At 38.6% G+C, this 25,992-nt stretch overlaps 1 protein-coding gene across 2 annotated transcripts; it reads right to left on the reverse strand.

The window, feature by feature from the left end:
- Positions 1–336: 336 nt before the first annotated feature.
- Positions 337–21,787, reverse strand: porb (P450 (cytochrome) oxidoreductase b). 2 transcript variants are annotated; one of them, XM_038267955.1, is made up of 16 exons: positions 21,633–21,787; positions 16,944–17,135; positions 9,586–9,634; positions 9,131–9,259; positions 8,707–8,859; positions 6,690–6,814; positions 5,621–5,710; positions 5,378–5,476; positions 5,075–5,191; positions 4,871–4,989; positions 4,309–4,490; positions 4,041–4,190; positions 3,693–3,954; positions 2,941–3,086; positions 2,552–2,637; positions 719–1,623 (listed from the first exon to the last, which is right to left on the reverse strand). In XM_038267955.1, exons 2-16 carry the CDS (start codon positions 17,120–17,122, stop codon positions 1,479–1,481), a joined length of 2,031 nt encoding a protein of 676 aa, XP_038123883.1. In that variant the 5' UTR covers positions 17,123–17,135; positions 21,633–21,787; the 3' UTR covers positions 719–1,478. The 2 variants fall into 2 exon arrangements, with proteins under 2 accessions (XP_038123884.1, XP_038123883.1); XM_038267956.1 differs by lacking the exons at positions 16,944–17,135; positions 21,633–21,787 and adding an exon at positions 11,748–11,866 and having other exon boundaries at positions 337–1,623.
- Positions 21,788–25,992: the final 4,205 nt, after the last annotated feature.

The raw sequence follows: 25,992 nt of genomic DNA on the forward strand, positions 1-25,992 counted from the left end.
ATACTAATCCAATTTATTTAATTTTCAAAACAATCTGAATTTGGAATGAAATTGACTTGTGTTAGTTTTAGAGTCTGCAAACGGGTTTTTCAAAAATATTTCCCACCTCATATTTAGTTCTATTTTAAAGTTGAATTCCAGAAGAGATGACTGAAATTTCATGAAACATGAGAGGAGAAAATCTGATTTGGTATGAAATAAAGCTGAAAATTTTAATTTTAATCCATGTCACCAAGACCTCTCTTAGATTTACACATTACCATCTCCTTTTACTTTCATTTGCAGGTTAACCTACAAACATCGAGCATTTTCCTACCAAGAAAGACGTCATCCCAACAAATTAGTCAGATTTTATTCATTATAAATTCATGTCTCCATACAAATAATTTCATTAAAAAAGTAGAGCAAAAAAAGTGACAGCGCCAGATAAAGTGTCTCTTAAGATTTTAATTTTCTATGGAAAAGCCTGAAAGAAAATAAAAATTATACAACTTCATGGTTTTAAATGCAAACATCTTATAAGGCAGTTTTTTTAAAAGGCACAAGAGTGGACTCTAGATGGTCTCAGTTACCTCCATCTTTAAATGTTCTCTGTAAACGAGCAAAGACTGACGGAAAAATAAACACAAAACAGACACTTTTGTTAGATGGTTGCTACACGCTGGTACCAGACAACACAGAGTCCGTTCGATCCGAATCTCCCTGCAGCGTCTGATCAGGTAAAGATTTCAGTTCCACAGTCATACTTGTTTTTTTTTTTAAAGTAGCCTTTCAAACAGATTTAGGTGTCAAGCAGGAGACAGAGGGACATAATCATGTTTTTCTGTAGATCACTTTTAAGCTCTTTATACAATTCCCTTCTCAAAATACATAGAAACATTTACCTAGCGATGAAGCAGTTTTCCTTAAAGTATTTTACACGTTTAAAGTATTGAAAAAGAACGACCAGATCAGCTTTGCAGCAACTCGGCAACCGTTAATGTGAAAGCTGAACTGATCTTACTGCACCAGGAATACACAACCCTCATCTCCAGCCGAAGGTAGAAAAACTACAGACTTCCCAAACGTTGCTTCTCCAAACTTTGAAAGTCACAGCCAACATTTTGTTATATATAATGGACACTCCTGACGGTCTCTAGAAACCAAAGAGGTAAATCTCAGTCAGGCGCCTGACACCAGGGGTCAGACTGAGGACCTCAGCCTGCTGGAGGCGCAGAGACATGTAATGCAGGATGAGTAGGTGAGAAATGCTGATGTTAACTCCTAAAGGTGCTGAGGCGAGGTTCGCCTCATCATCCAAAGCTAACCTGTAGCCCTCATGAGGAATACGAGCAAGACTTTTGTTTTCTCATATTCAGTCCTGAAGAATATATAAAATGGAAAAAAAAAAAAAAAGAAAAAAAAAGAAAAAAAAAAAAACAGGGACTTTAAAACTTTCACTGCAGAAGTGAAAAGTCAGGCTTTGTGCCTGAGGATCTTTAGCTCCACACATCCTGTGAGTAGCGTCCCTTGGTCATCAGTTTCTTCACGTAATCTGTAGCCTGGGTGCGAGTCATGCCTCCAAGTTCCTCTGCAATCTCGTAGAAAGCCGTCTGCACGTCTTTCGCCATGTTCCTCGCATCACTGGGGGCGAAGCAAACCGGATAGTTTATTTATCAGCTTGTTAAGACAATTCAAATAAATTATAAAGAATCTCATGCCCTGTAACATAGCAGAGCAAGAGATTTAAGCAACTTTTAGAAGAAGCTACACAGGGTGCAGAGTTTATACAGTTTAGCCGATTAGTCTATTTAAATTCAATATTGATATAAACAATATAAAAGCATCTGAAAAGGGGCCAAAAATATTCTTCAATCTTTTGAAAAAAAAAAAAAAAAGATATTGACAGCCATTCTTTTGTAGCTACGAGCTTCAGATAAAATACATATTTAACCAGGTCAGTATCTCCCCTCCTCATATAATTCCGTCCATGTTTTCTTGCTCCTTCAGTTTAGCTTATATTAGTTATAGTGACAGTCTTTAAAAGAAAAAGAAATAAAATCCCATAAAGGACAAACTGCTGCAGCAACATAAATTATCTGACTGCTGTACCGCCATCTGCTGGCAGAATAAGGTACAACGGCAAAAAAGCAAAAACGGGAATCGGAAACTAGACCTCATCTTTATGTCAGCAAATTAAAATGTTTTTTTTTATTCTATTTTTCATTAGTTTTTGTTAATATTAATAATCCTGCAAATCACTATAATAAATTAATAAAACTCCTCATTACTAGCTTTAACAATACAAACTAAAGGTCCCAAATATAATTTTTGATAAACCTTTATTGATAGTTCTCTAGTCTTGACTTATAGTTTTCTGTTTAGGTTTTTGTTGTTGTTTTAAAATAAAAGTTTGCTTTATTTCGCACTTCTCATCAACAAAAAACAACCTTATTTATTTATTTTTCTACTTGGGCGCACCACTAGAAACTTTCAGTGTAATCACTGATAAAACTAAATAATATGGGGCTTAATATCTATAATATATATCTCCCAAAAATATGGCGATTACCCGCAGACGTAGATATGAGCATTGTCTGTGTGGATCAGCTTCCAGACGTGTTCCTTATTCTTCTTCAGGTGATTCTGCACGTACACCTGGATTGGAGAAAATGGGAAAATAAAAATGCACAGATGTGAGCAAATAAACTTTGTGATTTATGAAATATAGAGTATAAAAAGCTCAAACACAAGTTTGCTACCACATCAAACCAAAACTAGTGCTAGGACAGGAAGGGTAGAACAGTTCTATTCTATTGCATGTTTACTATTGATGCTTATAGTAAATTATTTACATGACTTTAGCTGGCAAAGAAAACAACATAAGTACTTTTTACTTTATGTTGGGAGCAGGAAACTCTCAGTAATTTCCAGCTCCAGCAGCCATACAGACAATCTCACCTTTTGCGCCTGGTCTCTGGAGAAAGCAACATTAAGCTGCGTTAGGACTTCGTTCTTCTCTGCCTCTTCCAGCTCCTCCTGATAAATATAATCCTCGTTCTTGTGTCTGCAGCCGAAATACATCACAGTTTCTCCCACGTCCTTCCCTGTGAAGTTAGATCTGCATTAGATTTAAATGCTTAAATACAAGTAAAGTACAAAAGCTATCTCCCATATGGTTTACATTTGAACACTGCTGCACTTTGGGAAATGGAAATGCCATGAAAGCTGTAGAAAATTAAGCTGTTGTTTTGCATACACTCTTTGTATACAAAATGACAATAAAGGTTGTCCAAGTCTAAGTCTTTACTTGCACGGTGTGTAAAAACCCATATAGGTGTTTTGGATTTGGTTAGAGATGTGTATATCTTTAAAATGAAATTATTTTTGAATTTCTAAATTATTTATGTTCTTTTTTTCCAGGTATGTCAGTCAGAGGGCGTGGCCATAGCTGCTATGGCTGTAATGATTGGTTTGGAAGCTCCAGCTGGTGGATGGCTTAGCCTATCAAATGTTAGGGTCAGACTTTTTTTTTTTTTTAAAGATCTTAATAAATGATCTTCCCTTTTAATTAATAATTTAAACAATTACCAAATCATTTATTTAATGAACCTATTTATACATTTCAAATTTTTACTTCCCCTCCTCAGTCCTTCACCTGATAACATTAAAAAAACTAGACCAACATTACAACACAAAGCGTGAAGAACCACCTTGCTCTTTGAGCCAGCCTCTCTCCTGGATGAAGCCCATGAAGGGAGCGATCCCGGTGCCCGGGCCGATCATGATCACCGGGTTGGAGGCCTTGAACGGCAGGCGGAACTGAGACTTGCGGATGTACATGGGGACGGTGGATTTGTGGCCGTTGACCAGTTTGTTTTTCAGCCAGGTGGTTGCTACTCCCTTGTTGACGCGGCCCGTCTTGGTCTCGTACTCCACCACCACGGCACAGATGTGGATGCTGTTGGGGTGGACCTGTATGGCAGACATGTTTCATCAGGAGGTGCTTCCATCAACTATGTTTTTTTTTTTTTATCTGTGCATTTTAAGGGGGTTATTACTTTAGAAGAAGAGGCGATGGAGTAGTAACGAGCCTGGAGACGAGGCAGCAGCTCACATAGGTGATCAATGGGGGGCTTCAATGAAGGCATGTCTTCCAGGATGGCCAGGATGTTCCTACAGGAGTCCAACACCCAGCTCTGGTAGAGAGCCTGCAGACAAGGAAGTGGGAATTAAGACAAACCCTCTCTACCAGCAAAGAAGTCCTTCGTGTCAAAATCCTGGGTGTTTTAGGGTTGAAAAGTGACCCAATGCTACGTCTGAACTCACCTTGCCCTCTGGGGAGGAGGAAGCCATCTTTCTCATGTTCTCCTGATCTTTGGGGTCGGAGGCATACTGCGCCAGCTCGTACAGGACGTTGGTACGAGGAGGGTTTGTGATGTCCAAATAGTGAGTGAGCGCTGTGCGGTAGGTGGTAGGACAGGGGAAAGGATGCTTCTTGTTGGATTCCTCTGCAGAGACATTATAAAATGTATAAATATTTCAGCAAGTTTTATTGTGACAAAAATGTGCTTTGATGCTTCAAAGATCTAATAGGGTTAATGGATTTTAATGTACATAAAGATGTTTTTACTCCTCTGGGGGAGGTTTTCTCCCCCAGGAGGAATGCTCAGTTTTATCTATGTCTCTCTAACAGGCACTTCGTTGTGGCCGAAATTTTATAGCAGCAGAGAAACAAGGGTTACCTCTGGATGCAGCACTGCTGTTGCAACACTTAGATGCCCCAAACAGGCCTGACTGAGTGAGTCTAGATTAATGGTGAAGGATTTCGTGATAGTGTTAAAGGGAGGAGCTTCTATGGTCAAGGTTGTCTGTGTTGGCAGTGAAATACCATCAAGGTTATTGAGGGAGATAACCACGTCAAGGTCCACGCCAAGGATCTGTCCCAGCTTGTTCACCAGCTCTGAGTCATTCGTGGGGAAAACGGCGACATGGTCTCCTGACTCATATCTGAAATGGCAGAAGGTGCATTTAAACTTTGACCACCATGCAGAAGCCTGAGCTTGTTGTTGCAAATGTTTCCAAGCAGCTGTACCTGATCTTGGAGCCTGTAATGTCCAACTCCAGGTGCATGAGGTGTCTGTCGCCGGCTTTGTTCAGTTTACGGTTCACAGTGACTGGAGCCAGGAAAGGGTTCTTGGAATCAAACGGCCTGTCAACAGAAAAAACGTTGATTATAGGGATTTATTTAAAGCAAGGAAAGCGTTCTTCTGAAGGGGTTTTCTGCATCCACTAGGGGGCATCAGGTTTCATTCACGTCACATGTATGTCACTGAATTTTACAACAGATTACTGTATTAAACAACTAAACACTGCAGGAAAATGTCTCTGCACTCACGGCTTTTGGACTTCGAAACTCTTCAGACGGCCAATCTCTCCGGTGTACACTTTGTTCATGTTGACGTCAGTGTGCACCTTCAGCTCGTACTGCCGAATGCTACACATAAAGGAAACATAAATACAGTCTCATCATACTGATGGAAATAAAGAAACTTAATTCAAAGCTCACTACAGTAAATTGTTTAGAAAAAATACGAGGGAAAAAAAAAAAAAAAAGACTCGAGAGTATCAGAAGGTGCACCTTGAGTCATCTCCTGATGCCTCCACACCAAAGTGCTCACAGACAGCCGGCCAGAACTGTTCTCTCCAAGAGATGAAGTCTTCCTCGAGGCTGAAACAGAGAAGCATGGCAGGAAGTTTAAAGAAGAGATTGGGCGTGCAGGTATTGCTGTTAGCGAGCATGACCCATGTATAGAGGCTTTAGTCCTTTGCCGCATGTCTCTCCCCTTCTCTGTCAGACTACTGTCGAAAAAACGAGCCACTAGTGCCACAAAAAAAAAAAAAAAAAAACTGCTTTTTGCAGCAAAAAAACCCTGCACCCCAATCCCAAACCTTTCCCGGTACTGTCAAATATGAAACTGACAGACAAGGATGGAAGGAAAGAAGATAGGACACGATCAAGGAAAGAAAGGAAAGAAAACAAAGGGATTAGGACACCAGGAAGGAAAGGAAAGAGGACATTTTTTGATAGATGCTACAATCTCCTTATGAGTCCTCCAGTTCTGTACTAGATCTGCTGATCAGAACATGGAGGCTCAGGGAGGTCCTCATTCTCCCCTCCTCCTCACTGTTTTGGAAGACGTTAACTCATATTTAAGGCGGCATGACTGGCTGTTATGACTTGGTGATAAACCTGTTTTCCTCCGATAAAGTCTGTTTTCTGATATTTCCTTTCCTATATTCTGCCACCAAAACCAGTTTATGCCACATTAGAGAAAAATCATGCAGCACAACAGTAATCAGTATACTCCTGGTTATTTTACCCAAATATTCAAAAGGAGAGCATCATTAATTATTATTTACTGAATTAATGGTGCTTGGTTGTTGAATGGTTCAGATATTGTTTGGAGGTCATGTGTTTGATAATTAGCTGCATCATTTCATGAGGCATGTCAATTAGCTTGGAAAATGATAAAAATTCAAAGTATTTCAAATATCCTAAATTAAAAAGGCTTTTTAAGAAGCAGATCGGGATAAAAAAAACTAGCTTATGAAGTCAGTTATTCATGCTACTTAAACTGAGGGTTGATCAGTAGATTTGGGACTCATTCATGAGTAATTCATTAATCAACAATTAGTAGATTACTCACTTGCCATCATCATCACCTAAACCAAGATCAAAGATGCGCTTGGCCCCCAGTTCTTCCAGCCTCTTGTCCACATATTTTCCCATTGCGTTGTAGTGTTCGTATGTCTTGTTGCCCAAAGCAAAGACCTGCAGATAGGAGATATAAGAGAGTCTGCAAAAAACTGGAATCAAACAGCAAATGATCGACTGAATTCACAAACTGACGCTGTTTTTAAATGGGACTTAGGGCTCTGTCACACCTTGCCGATTTAGACAGCGTATGGCCGATGTCCCAGAATCTCCTAAAACGCTGGCATACGCTGAACTTTCTATGTATCTTTTTAAATTTTAGGCGTATACGTAGAGGATTTGAACAATTTGCTCTTTACTTTGACCCGAGTAAAAATCTGTAAAATAGAAAATACTCAGTTACCTTTTTTTTATTAAGATTTTTTTCTCTAAGAGTCTAAGAAATAACATATTCTGTTAGATTTAGTTTTTAGATTAAGTTTTTAAAATCAACATCAAATTTAACAGAGTAAACCTTTTATTTTTACCCCACAAAAAGAATGATTTATGGCTGTTAATACATTTCATAAAGCATGTGTGATGGGAGAAATAAGTTTTTGTCTTTTAAAGGATGCAGAGCCAAAGCCACAACTTTTGACCAAACTGGTTCCAGTTCCTACCAGCTTTTAGTGCTTTACAGAGCATCAGCTCTTAGTGTTTTCACCAAGACAAACTCTGGCCCTCGCACCAAAAACTGATGCTGGGCCTGAGGAAAGAAATGCTTTCATTAGCAGCTCCTGGCAAACAGCAGCCAATCAAAACCACGAAACTGAACCATGTTTAAGTCTGGATTTTAGCATAATTTTGAAAAAAAAAAGAAAAGTAAACTCGAACACCATCCCTCTTTAACACTGGTGATAAGGAGGGGAAAAAAAAAAAATAAAAAAAAATAATCAACCAGATCAGCCTCTGAGATTCACAATCTGATGATTTTCAACTGAATCAAAAAATTAATTTCTGACTATTTTCTCGAACACAATTTGTCTTTATAAACATTCATGCGTCTAACAAATCTTCATGCATTAACAGGTTCTGCTAACTGTTTTAAACAGCATTAATAAGTTTAGGTGGTGATATAGCAAAGAAACAGGGATAAATAATATCTGCAACACAGGATAAACAATAAATAACCTAGAGGTTTACATTGATCTAATAATGTGGGTCTGCGGTCGGGAAGTAAACCAGAATGAGAACCAGTTCAGTTTAAGAGCTCTCTTATTAAAAAACACCACAAATGATGCAGAAGAATAAAATAAAATAAAAAAAAGAAATCAGTTTACTTTAAACAACAAAATTTTGCTGCATCATTACAGCTCTGAGCCAAACGTGTTTAGCATCAAAATATTAATAAAATACATAAGGGTTGGCGGCTGTAACCAGATAAAAAGTTTTGGATCCTACATAAACACAAGTTTTAGAATACTATCAAAATTTTAATTTATATAGAAACTATAGAAAATGCTGAAGAATGTGGAAACCAGTGTTTATGCTTTTAAAAATCTAAGTCAAACATAATGAAAGAGAGGCTGAATCGTAACAGCTATATCACAACAATCAGTTGTGAAAATAGAGGCTACCGGTACAAGAAAACAGCAGTAATTGGCTGATATATTTATTAGGTGACATATTCCTCGTCAATCAACATGTAAATATATAAGATTTAACAAGTTAGTCTAATTTCCATCCTCAGTACAGGGAGGGGTATACATAAAAGTATACAAAAAAATTTAAATAACCAGATTTTAATATTTGCCTGTGTAATAATAGTGTGTTGGGTACGTAACTGAGGTATTTAAATTAGTAATTTTAGATGAAAATGTGGCCAAAAAAAAAAAAAAACTGGGACATTAGAGAGAGGAAGTGGAGCTGCAGGTGCACCATAGGTACATCATTATGATACAGATCAACCTGAACAACTAAGGTCCTTTCGCTTTAAAATAAAAAAAAAATCCGTGATGATGAAGACTCACTGTGTAGTTCAGCCCAGAAAGGTCTTCATCGTCGTTCTCCTGCAGCCAGTCGTAAAAGTCCTGGGCGTTATCCGTGGGGTCTCCCTCTCCGTATGTGGCCATGCAAAATATGGCCAGGGAGTTCTGGATCTCCGCCAGACGGGCCAGTTCCCCCTAAACTCACAAAGGGATGAGAAGGACCAACATTTAACATGACATTAAACTCACCACCACTAACCACTTAGAGCAAATCTGCCCAAAAAAAAAACACAAAAAAAAAATCAGTCAAAGCATGCTCTGCTTTTATCAGTGATGTGGGGAAAACACATTTATGGTATATGATGATTAGTGTTAAATATTTAGATCATATTAACACAGAAGCAGCAAACTGATCACTTATATTTTCTGCACACATCATGTAAGTGGCTCCTCTGATGCAGATTACCATGCTGTATTCCTCCGGATCGGCAGCCATTCCTTTCATGCCGTAGCGCTGAGCGTCTTTGGCCAGCCTGCTGGCAAATTCCTCAGCTGTGCCCGTCTGAGAGCCGTAGAAAACAATGATGTTCTTTCCCTGAGAACAAGAAGAGGCTCATGTTTTGAACACGGAGAAGAAGAATCTGCACTTTAAATTATGCCACATCTATTACATAAACTCTAGCTTTATGGCAGGAAAAATAAATAAATCAAAACAAAAATATAATCATGTATTTATGAATTGTTGCTACAATAACTAAAGTCTCCTCGTCAACCATTATGGTATCCGAGCCATTTGCTGCTAAACCACAGGATTCTGACAGGAAACAGGACCACAGAAGTCTTATATAGGGTTTTGAAATCAGGAGATAACTGTGGCGCTGTTAGCCTCAAACAAATAGAAAAAAGAAAAAAAACACTTACGGTTTTTTTCATTTTTTCGATGAAACTCGTTTCCCGAGAGGTGGGTGCTCTGAAAATAAATAAATAGGTAAACGGAATGTTTTTTAAAAAAAAGTTAATAAACAAGTGATTTTCTAACAGAATGTAGCATATTTAAACAGAGGCGCTAAGCTATGACTTTTTTATCCATTTAGTGATCTATCCAGGGGACATCTGTAAGCTGATTCTAGATCAGAGATTTGACCTGTTTACAGACTAAACCCGGTTAGGGAAAAAGCACGCGAAGTTCAGACCGAAGCCATGAAAATCAATGAGAAACATTTACTGAGCAAAAGATAAGGATTTATGCAGAACAAATAGGTGAGAGAGTAATAGCTAGTGAGATAGAGCCAAGTACTGTGCTGGAGCGAACGCTTAATCATGTTCTAGATAAGGTTTCAGTATTAAAAAGGGAAGTGAGTTGATCGCCATGGGGGCAGAAGTCATGGCAATTCAAACATTTCCATGAGTAGAGTAATTAATGCATTGACACAAAACAGCCTATGCACAGCATTCGGTGGGTAGAAAGAGGCCCAGGAAGTTAAATCAATTTTTTGAGGTAATGAGAGGCATCGCCGCTTCGAAGAGCATCAAAGAGCAGAGCAGACACCTGTGGATTTGCTTTCATTGATAAAAGCGTACACTTTGAACACGACTGCAGACACACGAGGGAAATGTTCCCTGATTTTCACAGCATAAAAACAGCTGCACAGCCAAGATGGCTGAGCAGCTGTCTGAAAAATCTCCGGATGAATAAAAATCAGGAAGAAACGGAGTCTAGTTTTTACAGCAGTTTGACCAAACTTAAGATCGACAGCACACAGTGTAGAGAAGCAATGACCAAACCCGACTCTCTTGTAAGCGTGAACAGAGTCCATATCAGTTCACAGTAAATGCACCACAGTTACACTATAGGGAGGGCTGCAATTCAAGGTTAATAGAGTTTAAAATAAGGTTAATCTAAAATATAAACTGAAATACTACTAGATCTAAAGTAAAAATCACATTTAACGGTGTTAACTGTAACTTAAGACAACTATGAGGTTAAATTTAGTTCCATCATGGATTCATCTAATCTTATACCTTTGATAAATGAGAGCCACACTTCATATGGATGGAAGCAAGTGGTACGGTTGAGATTTAAGTTTTTCAATCTGAAACATATTACTGTGTAATAATGATGCCTCAGGTAATGCTGCGATTATGTAAACATTAATTAACACCAGTTTTATCAAATAGCTGCACAATTTAATACAATTGACCCACACAGCATATCTAGTGTTGGTTTACTTATTTTTGTTTTCCTTAGATTATGAACAAAAAGAGTGTTTGATTAAAGATTAGTGCATTGCTGCACTAAATATAAACTGATCAATTGGGCGGCCAATACTTTTTGGCTCATGTATTTAACAATTGTATTGTTTGTATTAGCATCAGCCGATACGTTTATGCTGACTCAATAGTGCATCAAGCTGCCATGCCTTGAGATCACATGGAGGACATGCATCGTTTCTCCCTTCCTTCATTTGTTGTTCTTAATGTTTTGTTTGATTTGTTATCAGGTAAATATAGAGGAAGCAAAAAAAAAAATGTCAGCACGTATCAGGAATTGGTTAGACTTGCCTAAAATAACCTGTATCAGCCTTAAATAACAAAACAATATGGATGGATCTGCACTAAATATCCTGATCAGATTTAGGCCTGTACCGACTCTCCAGCCAGATAGAGGGTGGGTCCATTGCCCCATGCAGAATACGTGAATGTCGACAAACTGTAGACCCAGAACAGCTTCCGTTTGATGTACCTTAGTTTAAGTAAGCTGATGGAGTTATGTTGCAACAAGCAGTAAGAAACTTTCTGACTGGATTTTTTCAAAAATAAAATTCAATCACGATGGAAATCTGCAAATAACCCGAGCGGGAAATCATTAAGCCTGTAGAGCAGTTAATTACAAGCTAATTCAGTTACGTTTGCAGATAATCACCTCCATCTCTTATGTAACTTCTCTGTACCATATATTTTCTATCATACAGTCTTTTCAGTATAAAAAAAGAAACAAATACGTTTGAAATGCGACTTTGTCCAACAGTCTCTGAAAGGTCTTTCCTCTTAGTTTGAAGCAACAAACTATAAACTTTACTGACCTCTCAGCAGCATCTCTCCTGTCCTCTGGCAGAGAGAAGACGCAGCCCATGACATGCAGACCTGTAGCTAAACACTTCAGCTGGGACTGTTAAGAGGGCCAATGCAAGGGCAATAATGTTCCAAAAAAAAAAAAAAGTCCAAAAGCAGAAGATGGAAAAGTGAGACCCGTCCAGCCAGGCGGATGGATACACACAGGGTTTACAAGCTCATGCAGCCTTCATATTCATCTCTGGTAAAATCCGTCTCAAACACGCAGCGATTGCCTCAGAGAGCGCGGCAGCCCCATCAGCCTCGACCAAAACAATGGTGGGAAACTGACTTTCCCGTTAAAAAACAACAACAACAAAAAAACCGTAGCCGAGCTGTAGAGCCACTTTCTGACTCATGCGAACACACACTGAAATGATCAGGCACTGGAAATGCCTTCCTCTTCATCCCCACCCCTTTTCCTCAGCGCACTCAAAGGTGTTGGGAGGGAAAACATCCAGAGGATCCATTCTGAAAATTTGACTGGTTATCAGAGTAACTCTTCCGTGGACCAGTGAGGAGGGGAAAACGATTGTGCATGCATTTCCCCCTGCCCCCCACCTCATTGGAGGAGAGAGGGGAATGTCATTGCTATGGCAACCTCATTTATCATAAAAGGACTGCATTTGTGACATGGCCCAATAGCAGAGCAGCTCCGTCCAGACACAGACGGGAAAGAAAAAGAAAAAACATGGCTGTTAGGGGAAAGAGCGGAAAAAAGTAAGGCAGGGGGAAGAAAGGAGAGCTTGTCTTCAGGCTCAACTTTCCACTTTTAGACAAAAGGACTTGGCACGCTCTCTAGAGAACTTTTATAATGGGTTCAGGGACGAGGGGAAGAAAAAAAAAAACACAGGAAAGACATGGAAGACTACACCCCCTTCATGAGAGTTGGGTAATCACCGGCCCTTTAAGGGGAGGGGAGTCCAGCTCCATGCTTGACTTGATATTCATTCCTTTCCTGTATCCCTTCCCACCAGGGACACATACAGTCTGGTCATTTGGTTAGAAAGGTTTCTATGAAAAATAACGGCTTCAAACCCTCCTGGTTTCTTTCAATATGTCATACTCAGACAAGTTTGAGAAAAAAAAAAAAAAAAAAAAGATTGCCTCTCCATTAACCTCTATATATTCAATCTCTGGAAAGCAGTGTTTTTGTGAATGACACACTGCCTTTATACTAGGGATGGAACGGTTTTGGAAACCTTCCGAATCGTTCGGTTCGACTGTCTCGGTCGGATTCGCGTGTGTTTCGTTCGGTTCATGCGCTGCTCCTTTTTCTCATAGGCGAAGCGTGTACATCCAGAGCAGAAGGTGGCGGTACTGCAACCAAAGCCAACCACCAGTAGTAAACAAGAAGAAGAAGCGAAGCAGCATAGCAGGGTGTAGCAGAAAAAAATCAGTTGTTGTGGAGAATTGTGTCGGTATGGCGAGTAGGAAAGAACAGGAGTTGGAAGACGCACCAGCAGCACTTTATAGGTCTGCTGTATGGGACCGCTTTGCATTTAGAGTGACCTACGATGACGGCGGAAAGAAAGTTGTGGATAAAAGTGCAACAGTGTGCAAGCATTGTGCAACACCTTTTGTTTATGCTAACAGCAACATGACCAACATGTCATGCTAACCCCGAAATCCCACATACTCCGTCAGCGCTCCTCTCCACCCCGCTGCGCACCAAACCGCCTGGGCAAAGCAAAGCCTACAGCCTCTACTGTGGCTCCCGTCCGCTCCGCTCTGAGTTCCTTGGAGATCGTAGAGGGCATGCGCGAGATGATTAAATTCAAAGCAGCAAAACATCCGGAATTGAAACAGGGTTTCCGCGGATCATTTAAAATAATTACAATTTATTAATTTTTTTGGATTTTTTCATTAATTTCATTAATTTTTATGGGATTTCGGTGTAACAATCAACATATACCGAACAGAACCAAAAACAGTAACCACGAAACCGTAAACCGAACCGAACCGTGGATTTTGTGAACTGTTCCACCCCTACTTTATACTTATGGTAAAAACATTTTTTTTTTATTTTATCAAGTAGCTTCCAAAATTGGGGGGGGGGGAATAAAAGAAAATAGACCAGCTCTGCAGTATGGAGCCTTGTCATCTAACTAGAGGCGCACCGATCCAACACCAAGATACAGACCGATCAGTTGGATCAGAGATTAGATGAAATATGCTGATTCCAGTCATTTATTTTTTTTATTAACGTCGGCGATCCAGCTACAGATATCTAATAATTTCAACTCCCTGTTTGAAGTCATCACACAGCATCTAGTGATGATAGTCATATAACTTTTTTTTTGTTTGTTTTTTGACGTTTATGTCAAGCCTTCACTCATGACTGGATATATCATTTATGAGGGATTGCATTAGAGTCAATGAGTCGATGCAATCAACTGGTTTTCCTTGGAAAGAAAACTTTTAATCAATTTAACTGTAAGATCTGGTGAACTGTAAAGTGCCTTGAGATGACTATATAAATAAACTGAATTGAATACATTAAGGAGCAGTATCAGGTAGGGTTGTCACGATACTAAACTTTTCAACTCGATACCAATACTAAGGAAAATATTCGATACTCGATACCATTTTTGATACCACAAGGATAAAAACAAAGACTGCAAAATTCAACAAAAATATTTTCATTAATAAATAAAATACAATAAATAAATACAATAAACAATAAGAACAATATTTTGAGGTTGTATGCTGTGCACAATATTAAGCAAGCTTGATAAAAAACAATGACACTAGCCAAACCTGTTAAGAAACAAAAATAATTCTCAGCGGCTGCACCTCTTGCAAAAAAAGTCTGAAACTGAAAAATGCACAGAATTATTTAATCACACAGTGTTCAGAGAGTGCCTCTATTCTGCACTTTAGATGAATGACTGCTTAGCACTGTATCGATACTTTTGAAAATGAGTATGGTATCCAGATACAACGTTTCAGTATCGATACTTTTTTGAATATCGATACTTTTGACAACCCTAGTATCAGGTCTGTATTGGCAGATATGCTCAACCCAGTTATCGGTATAAGATTGGATGGTGGAAAAAAAAGAAAAAAGAAAAACTGGATCGGTGCATCTCTACACCTAACACTTACTTTCTCTCTTAGTTTTCAACTGACCTGAGATTTGTTGATTTTTCCTGGAAATCGAGGTGATCTGCCTTCCTTGAAATGTTTTACCCCAGTTATCTTCTCTCTTCAATCTGTTTGGAACCTAAAAAGCTCAGCTGCCTTAAAACCTCCTAATAACACATTAGAATACACCGTCTGACTTTGCAGGTACTTATGCCATATAAGACTTATTTTATGTACCCGATTCTGACTATAGTGTGGTGCTAGGCTGAGTGTTTGAGCTGAAGGAAGAAGCTTTGCAGCAGGAAGGCATCCTGACAATGTTTATATCCTCAGCATCGCTTACTGCACCCCAGTTCCACTAAATTAGACGTGGAAATAGTGATTGAATGATGCAATTTTGCATCTCAGTTGGTGGGTTTTATCATATGAAAAAGATACCAAATCAGCTAAATAAGCATTGGAAAAGTTGCGCTTAAAATTGTTCATAAGTTCAGCAGATATATTTTAATCATCTGTTAAGATTTAAAGTAAGAGGAAATATAAAAAAGGCTCAGTTCTCCCTGCATAAGGTGCGCTACGAATTTAGAGGAGGAACAAATTCCCTTGGGGAACCTACCTTACAGCATTGGTGCAGTGGGTCAAAGACACGGCTCTTATTATGAGTTCAGAGGTGTTTAATTACATCGGCCGTTCACCACCCCATAGCCGGTGCAACAGGTAGCCGACTGGTCATTTTTAAATGTAACTTTAAGCAACATTTTCGAATACTGCAGTGAGAACAGTTATTTGCGCACTCGCTCCCTTGGCCTCTTCACTAATATTAAGCAGCTTCTATTTCCAGTTGAAAGACTGGGAATTGAAACTAGGAACTACATTTTTTTTTTAATTGAATGATTCTGGAAAGGTTAGAACCCGTTCTGATCGATTATCAACTCTTGATGCCCAACCCTATTAACCAGTTAACTGGACATACCTAAATCTGGACAGGACATCACTGGAAGAAAACCTGAGAGAAGTTTCCGGAGCTATAATAGAGCTTACTTAATCTGTGGCAAGACTTTAAAAAAATATACTGTTAAAGTCTGACTAAGCAGAGAGCAAGAAAGGAGAAAAAAAAAAAGAATAGTTGATGTAATGCATCTTTTTGTTACTGTACATCAATCATGGATACTTAAGTAAGGTACCAAAAGTGGAGGTCTGATGTGATTTATACTGATGAGTAAAACTAGTTTCTTCAGATTTCTAACCTCTTAGAAATGTTCAAACTCCAAAGTAAAGAGTTCATAATTAGGCTGTGGCTAAGCCTGTGGATTTTCCCCTTTCAGCCTGTATCCATTACAGAGCAAAACCAAGAATGCAGCAGCTGTTTTTTGTTTTCCTTTTCAAAGAATCACCCTATTGAATAAATAATAGTTCAGTGGTAGGGGATGGACCTAATATGTGACCATCACATGGTGAGGTCGATGCATACAGCCAAGCCTCTTTCATTCCTCTACTAAGCAATTAGGGGAGGGAACAGGGGAGGATCTGCTGGCTCGGACAAAACAGAGAATAAAAAAAAAAAAAAAAAAGAGACCAGGTAAGTTTTTGACAATGAAGCCCGCAAGTAAAGGAGGAGGCTGAGCGAAAGCAAAGGTCATTGCTGGTGAAACATTACCTAAAGCATCAAACTACGCACCCACAGTCACATGTTTACAGTGACAGCTTGTACGAGGCTGGGCTATGCACACAGTTTTGTAAGCGTTGCACTGAGAAAAGGGCCGGCCAAAAAGATACGGCCATGGACTCATTTGCATCAAATATGTCAAACAAGCCTTGGGTTTTTGCTCACTGCTTCCAAACTCCAACTCCTTCTCTGATCAAACCCAGAAACAAGTACTACCAAAAACAAAACAAAAAAAAAAGGCTGAAAACCGACGAAACTGAACCTTTTCATCCGACATCATGCGACTGAATAGCAGCAAGGAATTAAAGAGTGACCCTCTAAAATTTAGACATGACCTGAATTAAGCAGTAACAAGAAGCCATTTCAGTCAATATAAAAACATTTAAGGAACAAACACACAAAAAAAACAACTCACGGGGTATCGAGCTTCTTAAACTCAGGGATGGGCTCCGGCTGCTTGCGCGACATGAACCAGTAAATGACAAGCCCCACGATCAGAGAGAAGAGGAAGAGGTCCAGGTTGCTGAAGAGAGGCTCCCCTTCATCCACGGCAGGGGCCGATTGGGTGGTACTGTCGGGATCCATGTCTGCCATGTGACGCTCAGCGCTACAAGAGACAAAAATTATTTAAATTTTCAACAAACATTCTATTTAAATTTCTTATTTTTCAGATGGAGCAATTTGTGGCTAGAATCGTTTAAAAAAAAAAAACATTTTTTTTCACTGATAACCATCTCAGAGGGTTCAGGGAATTGCTGCAGGGTGCAGGACAGCTGACCTACGTCTTACGACACAATGACGGCTTTTATAAATACACCGTGAGACAATTTGCTTTGCATTTTGGTCTACAGAGCCTAATATTGTAACCCAGCGTTGTGGATGCGTGAGGAGTCTCCCATTGTGTATCAACAGCATCACCTCCATTAACAGCGAGCAGCGGAGGACATAGTGTTCTCAACGCTCCTCTTTCAGTTCTGTATGGGAAAACAATGAATGCAGCTTTTTTTTCTAAGCCCCACATTTTGCTTGATCACAACATGAGAAAGTGAGTCAGCAACTTAATAAAATGCACTAGTTTCTGTTGCAAAAGGTGCTGTCTCTGCATATGAGCCGTCTGCTGCTGATTCACTGACATGAGGTAAAGCAGTTTATGTAAAGGCTTGATTTCATTTCAGTGGAGCAAATGTCGCAGTGAGTCAATGTTGCGCAACAACGTACAATGTGTGGATGAGAGGCTTATTCATGTATAGAAAATCTTGCAGGGACAATTAACCCAAACATGCGACTTAAAACAATACAATTTTCTGGAAAATTAAATATCCTGTTTATTTTGTAAACCTAACCACAATCCTGACCACTTTCTAATTGCCAGCTCGAGCATATGATCAGATGTGAATACATATTTTAATCTAATCAAAGTGATATTCCATAAACAGCTGTGATACATCTCGCATCTGCCTTGTTGCAACTAAATAAACCAGGCACTCCCTCAGCGGACACGGTCATCTCTAGTATTCAAAGATTTCGAGGAAGAACAGCTGCAGGGCAGCACAATTTTCAGCTCTATCAGAAGAGACAGAAAACTCCAACATCTCCACTTTCCCTGATCGGTGAAGGAACCAAACTGCAATTTTTGCTGCTGAGTGAATAAGACCCAAATTGAGCAAATTCAGTATCAGTGGAGCCATTGACGGTAAAGTTATGGGATTAACGGCACACAAAATATGTATGAAGTTGATAAAATAAACAAAATAAATAAAAGTTTTCTGTAACTTGTCAGAAGATATCTTCCACTCATAGCAGCTTTTGGAGAGTTATGTAAATATATATATATATATATATATATATATATATATATATATATAAATAATCACAACATTCAAGGTTTGGATCCAAAATCTTCTACATGATCCTAAATATAACCTGCTAAACTAATAGAGCGACCTTTTTTTTAATACAACTGTTTACTCTATAACTACCTCACATTGGGTCATTACACCATCTCTTATCTTGATCGAATTCATAATAAACTCGCTAAAAGATGGATTAGAAGAAACCATCTTAATGTTGTCCTTATGTCTCAGAACAATTTACTTTAATAACAGAATGTAGTCAGCTTTTCTCAAAGATATATATCCAAACCAGTTTGACTTTATCAGTTTGTACTTAAGCCTTAAACCAAACATGATATTGAGGAATAAGTAGTAAAACAAATACATTTCAGGTCTAAAATATTAACTGGCTTCTGAAAATGCCTTCAACTTTACAAAAGATATCAGTATCAGTTTTAATAATTTAAACACTGCTGTACTATAACACACTCCTAATAGGTACGCTATAAATATCTTACAGATGCAAATAAATAATCCCTCAGTTAACACCCCGAAAAGATGCAGCAGCTGTAGTGTTTACTTAATAAGTAAAATTTGATAGAAAGCAGAAACAGATTAAAAACGCTTTGTCTAGTTAGCAGTCGTTTTACACAAGTATCATCAGCTACGGCCGGTTGGCTCACGTGTCATTGTTGGCAGCCAGTTTGCACTCAGCTTTCCAGATTAAGGCCCCGTCCACACGAAGACGAACCCTGGCCTAAACGCACAAATTTTTCACCAAACCAGCCTCTCATCCACACGAAGCCGGCGTTTCGGGGCTCTGTAAACGATCTTTATTTTATTCAGCCTTCAGAGTGGGAAGATTTCGAAACGCCGTTTTCGCGTTTCCATCTTTACGCTGTAACCGCATATTTTTTTTTACAAGCATGCGTCATAGCGTCGCCTCTAAACACGCATGCGCGACCAGTATCACAACAACAATGGCGCCGTTGCTGCTAATGCTACTCACCCTGCTGTCGGGCTTACAACAGAATCTTCTTCTTCTGGAATATCTCCAGGAAGAACGGAGCAATATCGACGACATAGTTCAGCACCTGAATTTGACTTAACCACCAAAATGGACCCGCAGGGCAACCATGTATATTAGTGCGCATGCCCAACATTTCGTCGCTTATTTTTGCTTTAGCACCACAGCGCCACTTACAGGCCTGGCATACATTTTGCAGCGTTTTCATGCATTCGTGTGGACGCTCACATTTATTTTACGTCTCCGTCTTTACGGCAAACGTTTTGGAAAATATCAGCGTTTCGTGTTCGTTTTGACTTCGTGTGGACGGGGCCTAAAGTGAGGGGTAGTGCTACTCAAGTTTCCACGCCTCTGTTCTTTTCTAGCTGGGAATAGACCGTCAAACCTGTCTATATTGCGAATAAGAGAAAAGAGTGGGGATCAGCCAGCTTACTGGCAATTATCAGCAACAAATGGGGAAAGGGGAAAACCTGCTTCAAACTATGTAATTAACAGAAAAAAAATTAACACTTCAGCATTTCCTGTATACATCCTTACCTGGATCAAGCATCTATAGCAACCAGTGGTGTCAAAAGTACAAACATTTGTTACCGTACTTAAGCAGAAGTATAGATACTGCAGTTTAAAAACACTCTGGTAAAAAATGAAGTATCAACTTGACCTCTTTACTCAAGTAAAAGTGAAAAAGTATGTGCTCCAAAAACTACTTAAAGTACTTAAAAGTATAAAGTAACCTTTAAAAAAAACAGCCAGATGCCACTATATGCATTGAAAGCCCAATTTTTCGACTATTTTGAAAAATTCTTTGAGACAGGGCCAAGGATGAGGGAGGTCTCCATCTTCCGATATGCTCTCGCCTGTGACCAACCTTTCAGACATTTCAACATCTTTTTGTGAATCCGACATTGTAGCATGGCATAGACAATTCACGTTTAGTTTGAAAAACTGCTGCTTGCTTCTGATGATTTCCTTTAGCTAACCAATGAGTGTTTGCGTTATATGACTCATCCAATTACACTAGTTTTCACTAGATGTGGATGGAGCCAATGATCTGCATTGAATGGCACACATGATGAGAAATAAATATTTATAAACATTAAACCGAAGCCAAGAGTAACATAACGTTTGTTTTAAAAATGTAAGGAATAGAAAGTACAGATACTTGTCTGAAAATGTAATGAGTAGAAGTCAGAAGTAAATTAAGTAATGGAGTAAAGTACAGATACCTAAAAAGTGTACTTAAGTACCGTAACGAAGTATTTGTACTTCGTTACTTGACACTTCTGATAGCTACAAACATCATTAAAGCAGAACAGCAGCTTCAGTGATCACCCACCAGGGTTAATTAGCTCAATAAAGACTACCTGATCACTGAGCACCATGGAAACACCAAACATCTCTGAAGCAACCCTGATAGGTTTATCTCTTCTTACTGGTTTCCAGCTATAAAGATAGAATTTAAAGTAAAATATGACATATTTCATTTCGAAATCAACTCTTTAACTTAATCATATGTGAATAAAGGTCAACATCTCCAACCCCTGGCCAAATTCCAACTACATTACCTCTGCTGCTGGCACACGGTTATTATAAGATAGTTAGATAGCCATCTCTACAGATCTGTTTAAAGAAGTAATATTCTTATCAGTTGTTTGGGATCATCATGACAACCCGGTTATTAATATTAAGAGGGGAAAACTTTTCATTTGTCGAAACGGAGGTAATTGTGTAATACTCCCGGTTATGACACCGGTTTCCACTGTATTTTGTAACAACAAAGTCCCTCTTTCATAAAGGCAATATTTCAAACCATAAACTTATATATTAGTTGTTTATGTTCTCTTATTGGAAATATATCAAACATTTTGGGACTAAAACGAATAAGCAAGCAGCGGGCTATGACTAAGTCCTGGATTGTTAGAACGTTAGCTGAGTAACCACCATAAAGAATATAGAAAAACAAATAAATACATAAATAAATTAAAGAAACACATTTTTGTTTTTACATCCGAAAATGTTGACGTGTGAATTTTTTCCAGCTTTCGCGATGGGGCGAACAGGCTGCAGGAACTGACCCCCGGTTTGCGTAACAGACTGGTCTGAAGCTAACATTTGGCTAAAAAGCTAAACGCTTTCGGTGTAATTTAAAGGTGCAGTAAAGCTGTGAGCGTCGTCTCTCCCACAGCAGACTGTCACAGTAAGAAGATGAACGTAACATGCTGCAAAATGTGAACAAAAACCTTACCTGCTCCTCTCCTCTGTGACTCGGACTCAGACTGAGCTCAGTGCGGATAGAAACTTTACGCCATGAAGGAACGAACCAACTGTGTCAGATACGCGGGGGGGACTCAGTTAGTCTGAGGCACTAAATCCCTCCAACACACTCTTATTTCCTCTTTTAAGGAAGTTAGAGATTTGTTTTGTCACGTTTTATGGGTGGACAGATTGCTTATTGTGCAAGTTGTTATTCCCAGTGATTTTCAGTATTTTATTATCCTGAACCGGTCAACGGGAACTCTAATCACACGTTGAATAACTTTCAAGGTGCAGCAGGGAAAGGGTCATGGTTACGCAATTAAACCAGCTGAACTTTACTAAAAGACAGATTCATCAAAGCAGTCCCTCTCAAATTAAACACCGATGCTGTTCCTGGTGCCAAGTACTTGAGGCTGATCCAGCCCTGATGTCTGATGTAAGGTCTTTCTGTCAGCAATCCATCTGCCTTCCCAGTTTTTTCAAAACTATGATGTAAAACCAACACCAAAATTAGTAACAAAGGGCAGAATGAAAAATAAAAGAGGAGAAGATGGTGTCTAAACAGTTTTAAAATGCCACCGACTAGTGATTTAAGGTGTTTCTTACATGATTTTTTTTTAAACCTCAGTTTCAATGTACGGTATATACAGATCTTCTCAAATCTGCTTATCAGTTAATTCCATGAGGCCTGATGTGGTTGTCTATATATAACTTTCTTTAAAGGAATATGTATGTTTCAACTATTCTAAGCTTCAATTTTTATTAAACGCTTTGCTTGTCAGCAAGAAGGTTCTGATCTTTCCGCATGGCGTTTGCATGTTCTCCATGTACATGCATGGGTTCTCTCTTGGTACTCCGGCCTTCTCCCACAGTCCAAAAACATGACTCCTTAGGTGTGAGTGTGTGTGTGAATGGTTGTTTGTCCTGTTTGTCTCTGTGTTGCCCTGCGATAGACCGGCAATCTCTCCAGGGTGTACCCCGCCTCTCGCCTGTAGTCAGCCGGGGATAGGCTCAAGCACCTGTCATGACCCCAGCTGGGGTAAATCATGACAAAAAATGGATGAATAGTATGCTTTTCACTGACACGTTGAAATCTGATAAATCAGACAGCAACTCCACTTTGATCTGAACTGCAGAATGTCCTGGCAGTGTCCACACTGTGCACACCACAGGGGCACGCCATGTTCAGTTGATTTGGCATTAAGATAAGCAATAAGGAAATATGCTTAGATTGCAATCAATAGGTAATTTGGTGGGTCTGCCTACGCCCCAAAAGGTTACCCCAAGAAATCCACATGTAATGTAGAGCTATAGTCACCTGTATAGGGTCTAACCACAGGTTAAATATATAAAATGGTAGAATGTAAAATTTGCTAAATTAATAAAGAATTCAGCAATCTTCCCATCTATGATAAATGTAATGATGATAATATTTAATTCATTAATTCCCGTATTGAAGAAACACTCCTCCAAGATGACATCTTCAAAAAACAAGAGGTGAGTGCATTTTGACTCTAGGTCAAAATCCATCCAGCTATAAAGATTGGTACATAGCAAAATCAAATGTGTTACATTTCCTGTTTTGTAAATTTAACACTTGTTTAGTCTTATCAAACTATGCAAAAGGTAGTTACTTCAAAAAGTTTATGTTAATCTGTTAAATTCAATTTTAGCAAATCTGTTGTTGATTTTATAATAAAAAAAACAAAAAAAAAACTGAATGTCTCCTAGAATGCCATCCTATCTGTTAAGGCTTAACTCTTAAAGCACATGTGCTAACAACAACATCAGTGGTTCAGAAGTTTGTCCCGAAACTGTAGGGTTGCTAGTTCAAATCCCAGCTCAGACGTTGTGTCCTTGGGCAAGACACCCGACTCTCAAAGGTGAGGTGTTGATTGTGGTCAGAGGGTCTGTTTACAACAGCATTGTTTATGTCAGGGTGCCCCAGGGCAGCTGTGGATACAATATATGGCATGGGATTAGTTAGCACTGTTATGCTGATGATACTTAGCTATATTTCTCCACAAATCCTGATAAGTGTTAACACCATTGTGTAGTGTTAACTTTTGACACTATGTGCTTAAATCGTCAAGAGTGCTTTTCAAACTTTCTCACAGTGTTTACTGTTAAACAATTTCAAAAATGTTATTTTAACTCAATCTGGCTATGGCTTATATAGACACTTAAAAGGCTTTTAATTCAACTCCCTAGGAATTGAATTCACACTTTTACATTTGCTTTGTAGCCTGCTTAAGAGTCAACTTTAACCTAGATCATAAAGTTTTATCATAGAACAAAAAACAAAACCCTGGGGGGTGCAATAACAGCACACTATAACCTTTGTAAAAGAAGATTAGTCCAATTCATATCGTTTGGCACATGAGGTCATTAATCATATCAGCTAATTAAATTACGACATGCTGAACAAATATGTTACCTCTTTATAATACATGAAACTAATGCTAAAGACCACTATCCCAAATGTAAGCATATGGCAAAAAAATAGAAATAAAAATACAGTCACTTGACAAAAACAGTAAAAAACCTGGAATTATTTCACTACTCAATAGGTATGTAAATCAAACTATTTCCATGTTGGTTTGAATGTATACAAGCTTACAAAATAACCCATTCCTTCAGGGCATTTACTTTGTGCCCAAGGCTTTATGCAGTTTAATCAATGTAACTATTCTATTCAAAGAAGGCAGGGGGTTTGGCGTGCGCCAACGCTTAACCCGTAGCAGGGTATCTATACTTTACTCCATTACTTATTTTTCTTCCTACTTCTACTCATTACATTTTCACACAAGTATCTGTACTTTCTGTTCCTTACATTTTGAAAATAAACGTTACTCGTTACTCTTGGCTTTGGTTTAATGTTTAAAAATATTATTTTAACGTCATGTGCGCCATCCAATGCAGATCAAGTCCCATCCACATCTAGTGAAAACTAGTGTAATTGGATGAGTCATATAAAGCAAACACTCATTGGTTAGCTAAAGGAAATCATCAGAAGCAAGCAGGCATTTTTCAAACTGCTAACGTGAATTGTCTATGCCATGCTACAATGTCAGATTCAGAGAAAGATGTCGAAATGTCTGAAAGGTCGGACACAGGCGAGAGCGTATCAGGAGATGGAGACCAACAAGACCTCCCTCATCCTTGGTCCTATCCCAAAGAATTTTTCAAAATAGTCAAAAACTGGAGCTTTCAATTCATATAGTGGCATCTGGCAGTTTTTTTTTAAAGGTTACTTTATACTGTTATGCTTTAAGTAGTTTTTGGAGCACATACTTTGTCACTTTTACTTGAGTAAAGAGGTCAAGTTGATACTTCCACTTTTATCAGAGTGTTTTTAAACTGCAGTATCTATACTTCTACTTAAGTAATATATGTGTGTACTTTTGACACCACTGGTCCCAACTTGGTTACCTTTGCTGCATGCCTTCCCTCTATTCTATTCTCATTTCCTTTCAAAAACAATAAAATAAAGACCACTAGAGCTTAAAAATTATCTGTTCACGCACTAAAGTCCTCCAGTGATGAAAAAGATGCATTTTCAGTTATTGGAAAAGCTTGAAGGCAGTTGTATAGGAGATGCAATTACTTTCCAGGAAGGACCAATTTACATTAAAAAACATTTTTTTTTAATACTAAATGATTTTTTAAAAGAATTTACCCAGTCGTTTTTCCTTTTTCTGCTATTGAAATTTATTTTACGGTCTGAAAAATGTTAGCTTGCCAAAAAAAAAAAAACAACAACAAGAAAACAAAAAACAGAAAAAATGGACTGGCTAGAGTCCAGGTTTTAATCTGACAGAGCATCTCTAGAGGGATCTGAAAATGGCGGTGCAATGAAGTCTCCCGTCCAGCTTCATGCACTATAAAGAAGAACAGGCCGAGCTGCCTAAAGAAAGGTGTGCTAAGCTTGTGGCTTAATATTCAAAAAGACCTCAGGCTGTAACTGCTGCCAAAGGTGGATCAACAGTTTTAAGCAAAGGCTGTGAATGCTGGAGTAATGTAATTATAATAAAATCTACAACAATCTGTAAAAACATTTTTTTCACACTGATATAATGGGGTATTATGTGTAGAACATTGAGGAAAGACAAGAGCTTAAAAACATTTGGAATAAGGCTGAAAAATAACAAAATAAGGAAAAGGTGCATAGCTTTGATTATTTTCCAGATGCACTCTACCTATTCAAATATAGCTAGTCTTATTGTGGACAATGGGGAAAAAAAACGCTTTGCTTTAATTGAACACAATTCGAATCTACAGATACATATAAGCATTTTATGTTAGTTACATATAAGCATGTTATTTAATTTTATCCAAGGATGTGACAG

The sequence above is a fragment of the Cyprinodon tularosa genome, unplaced genomic scaffold (genome assembly GCF_016077235.1).
Source record: "Cyprinodon tularosa strain WSP-4 unplaced genomic scaffold, ASM1607723v1 ctg69, whole genome shotgun sequence".
NCBI lineage: Eukaryota > Metazoa > Chordata > Actinopteri > Cyprinodontiformes > Cyprinodontidae > Cyprinodon > Cyprinodon tularosa.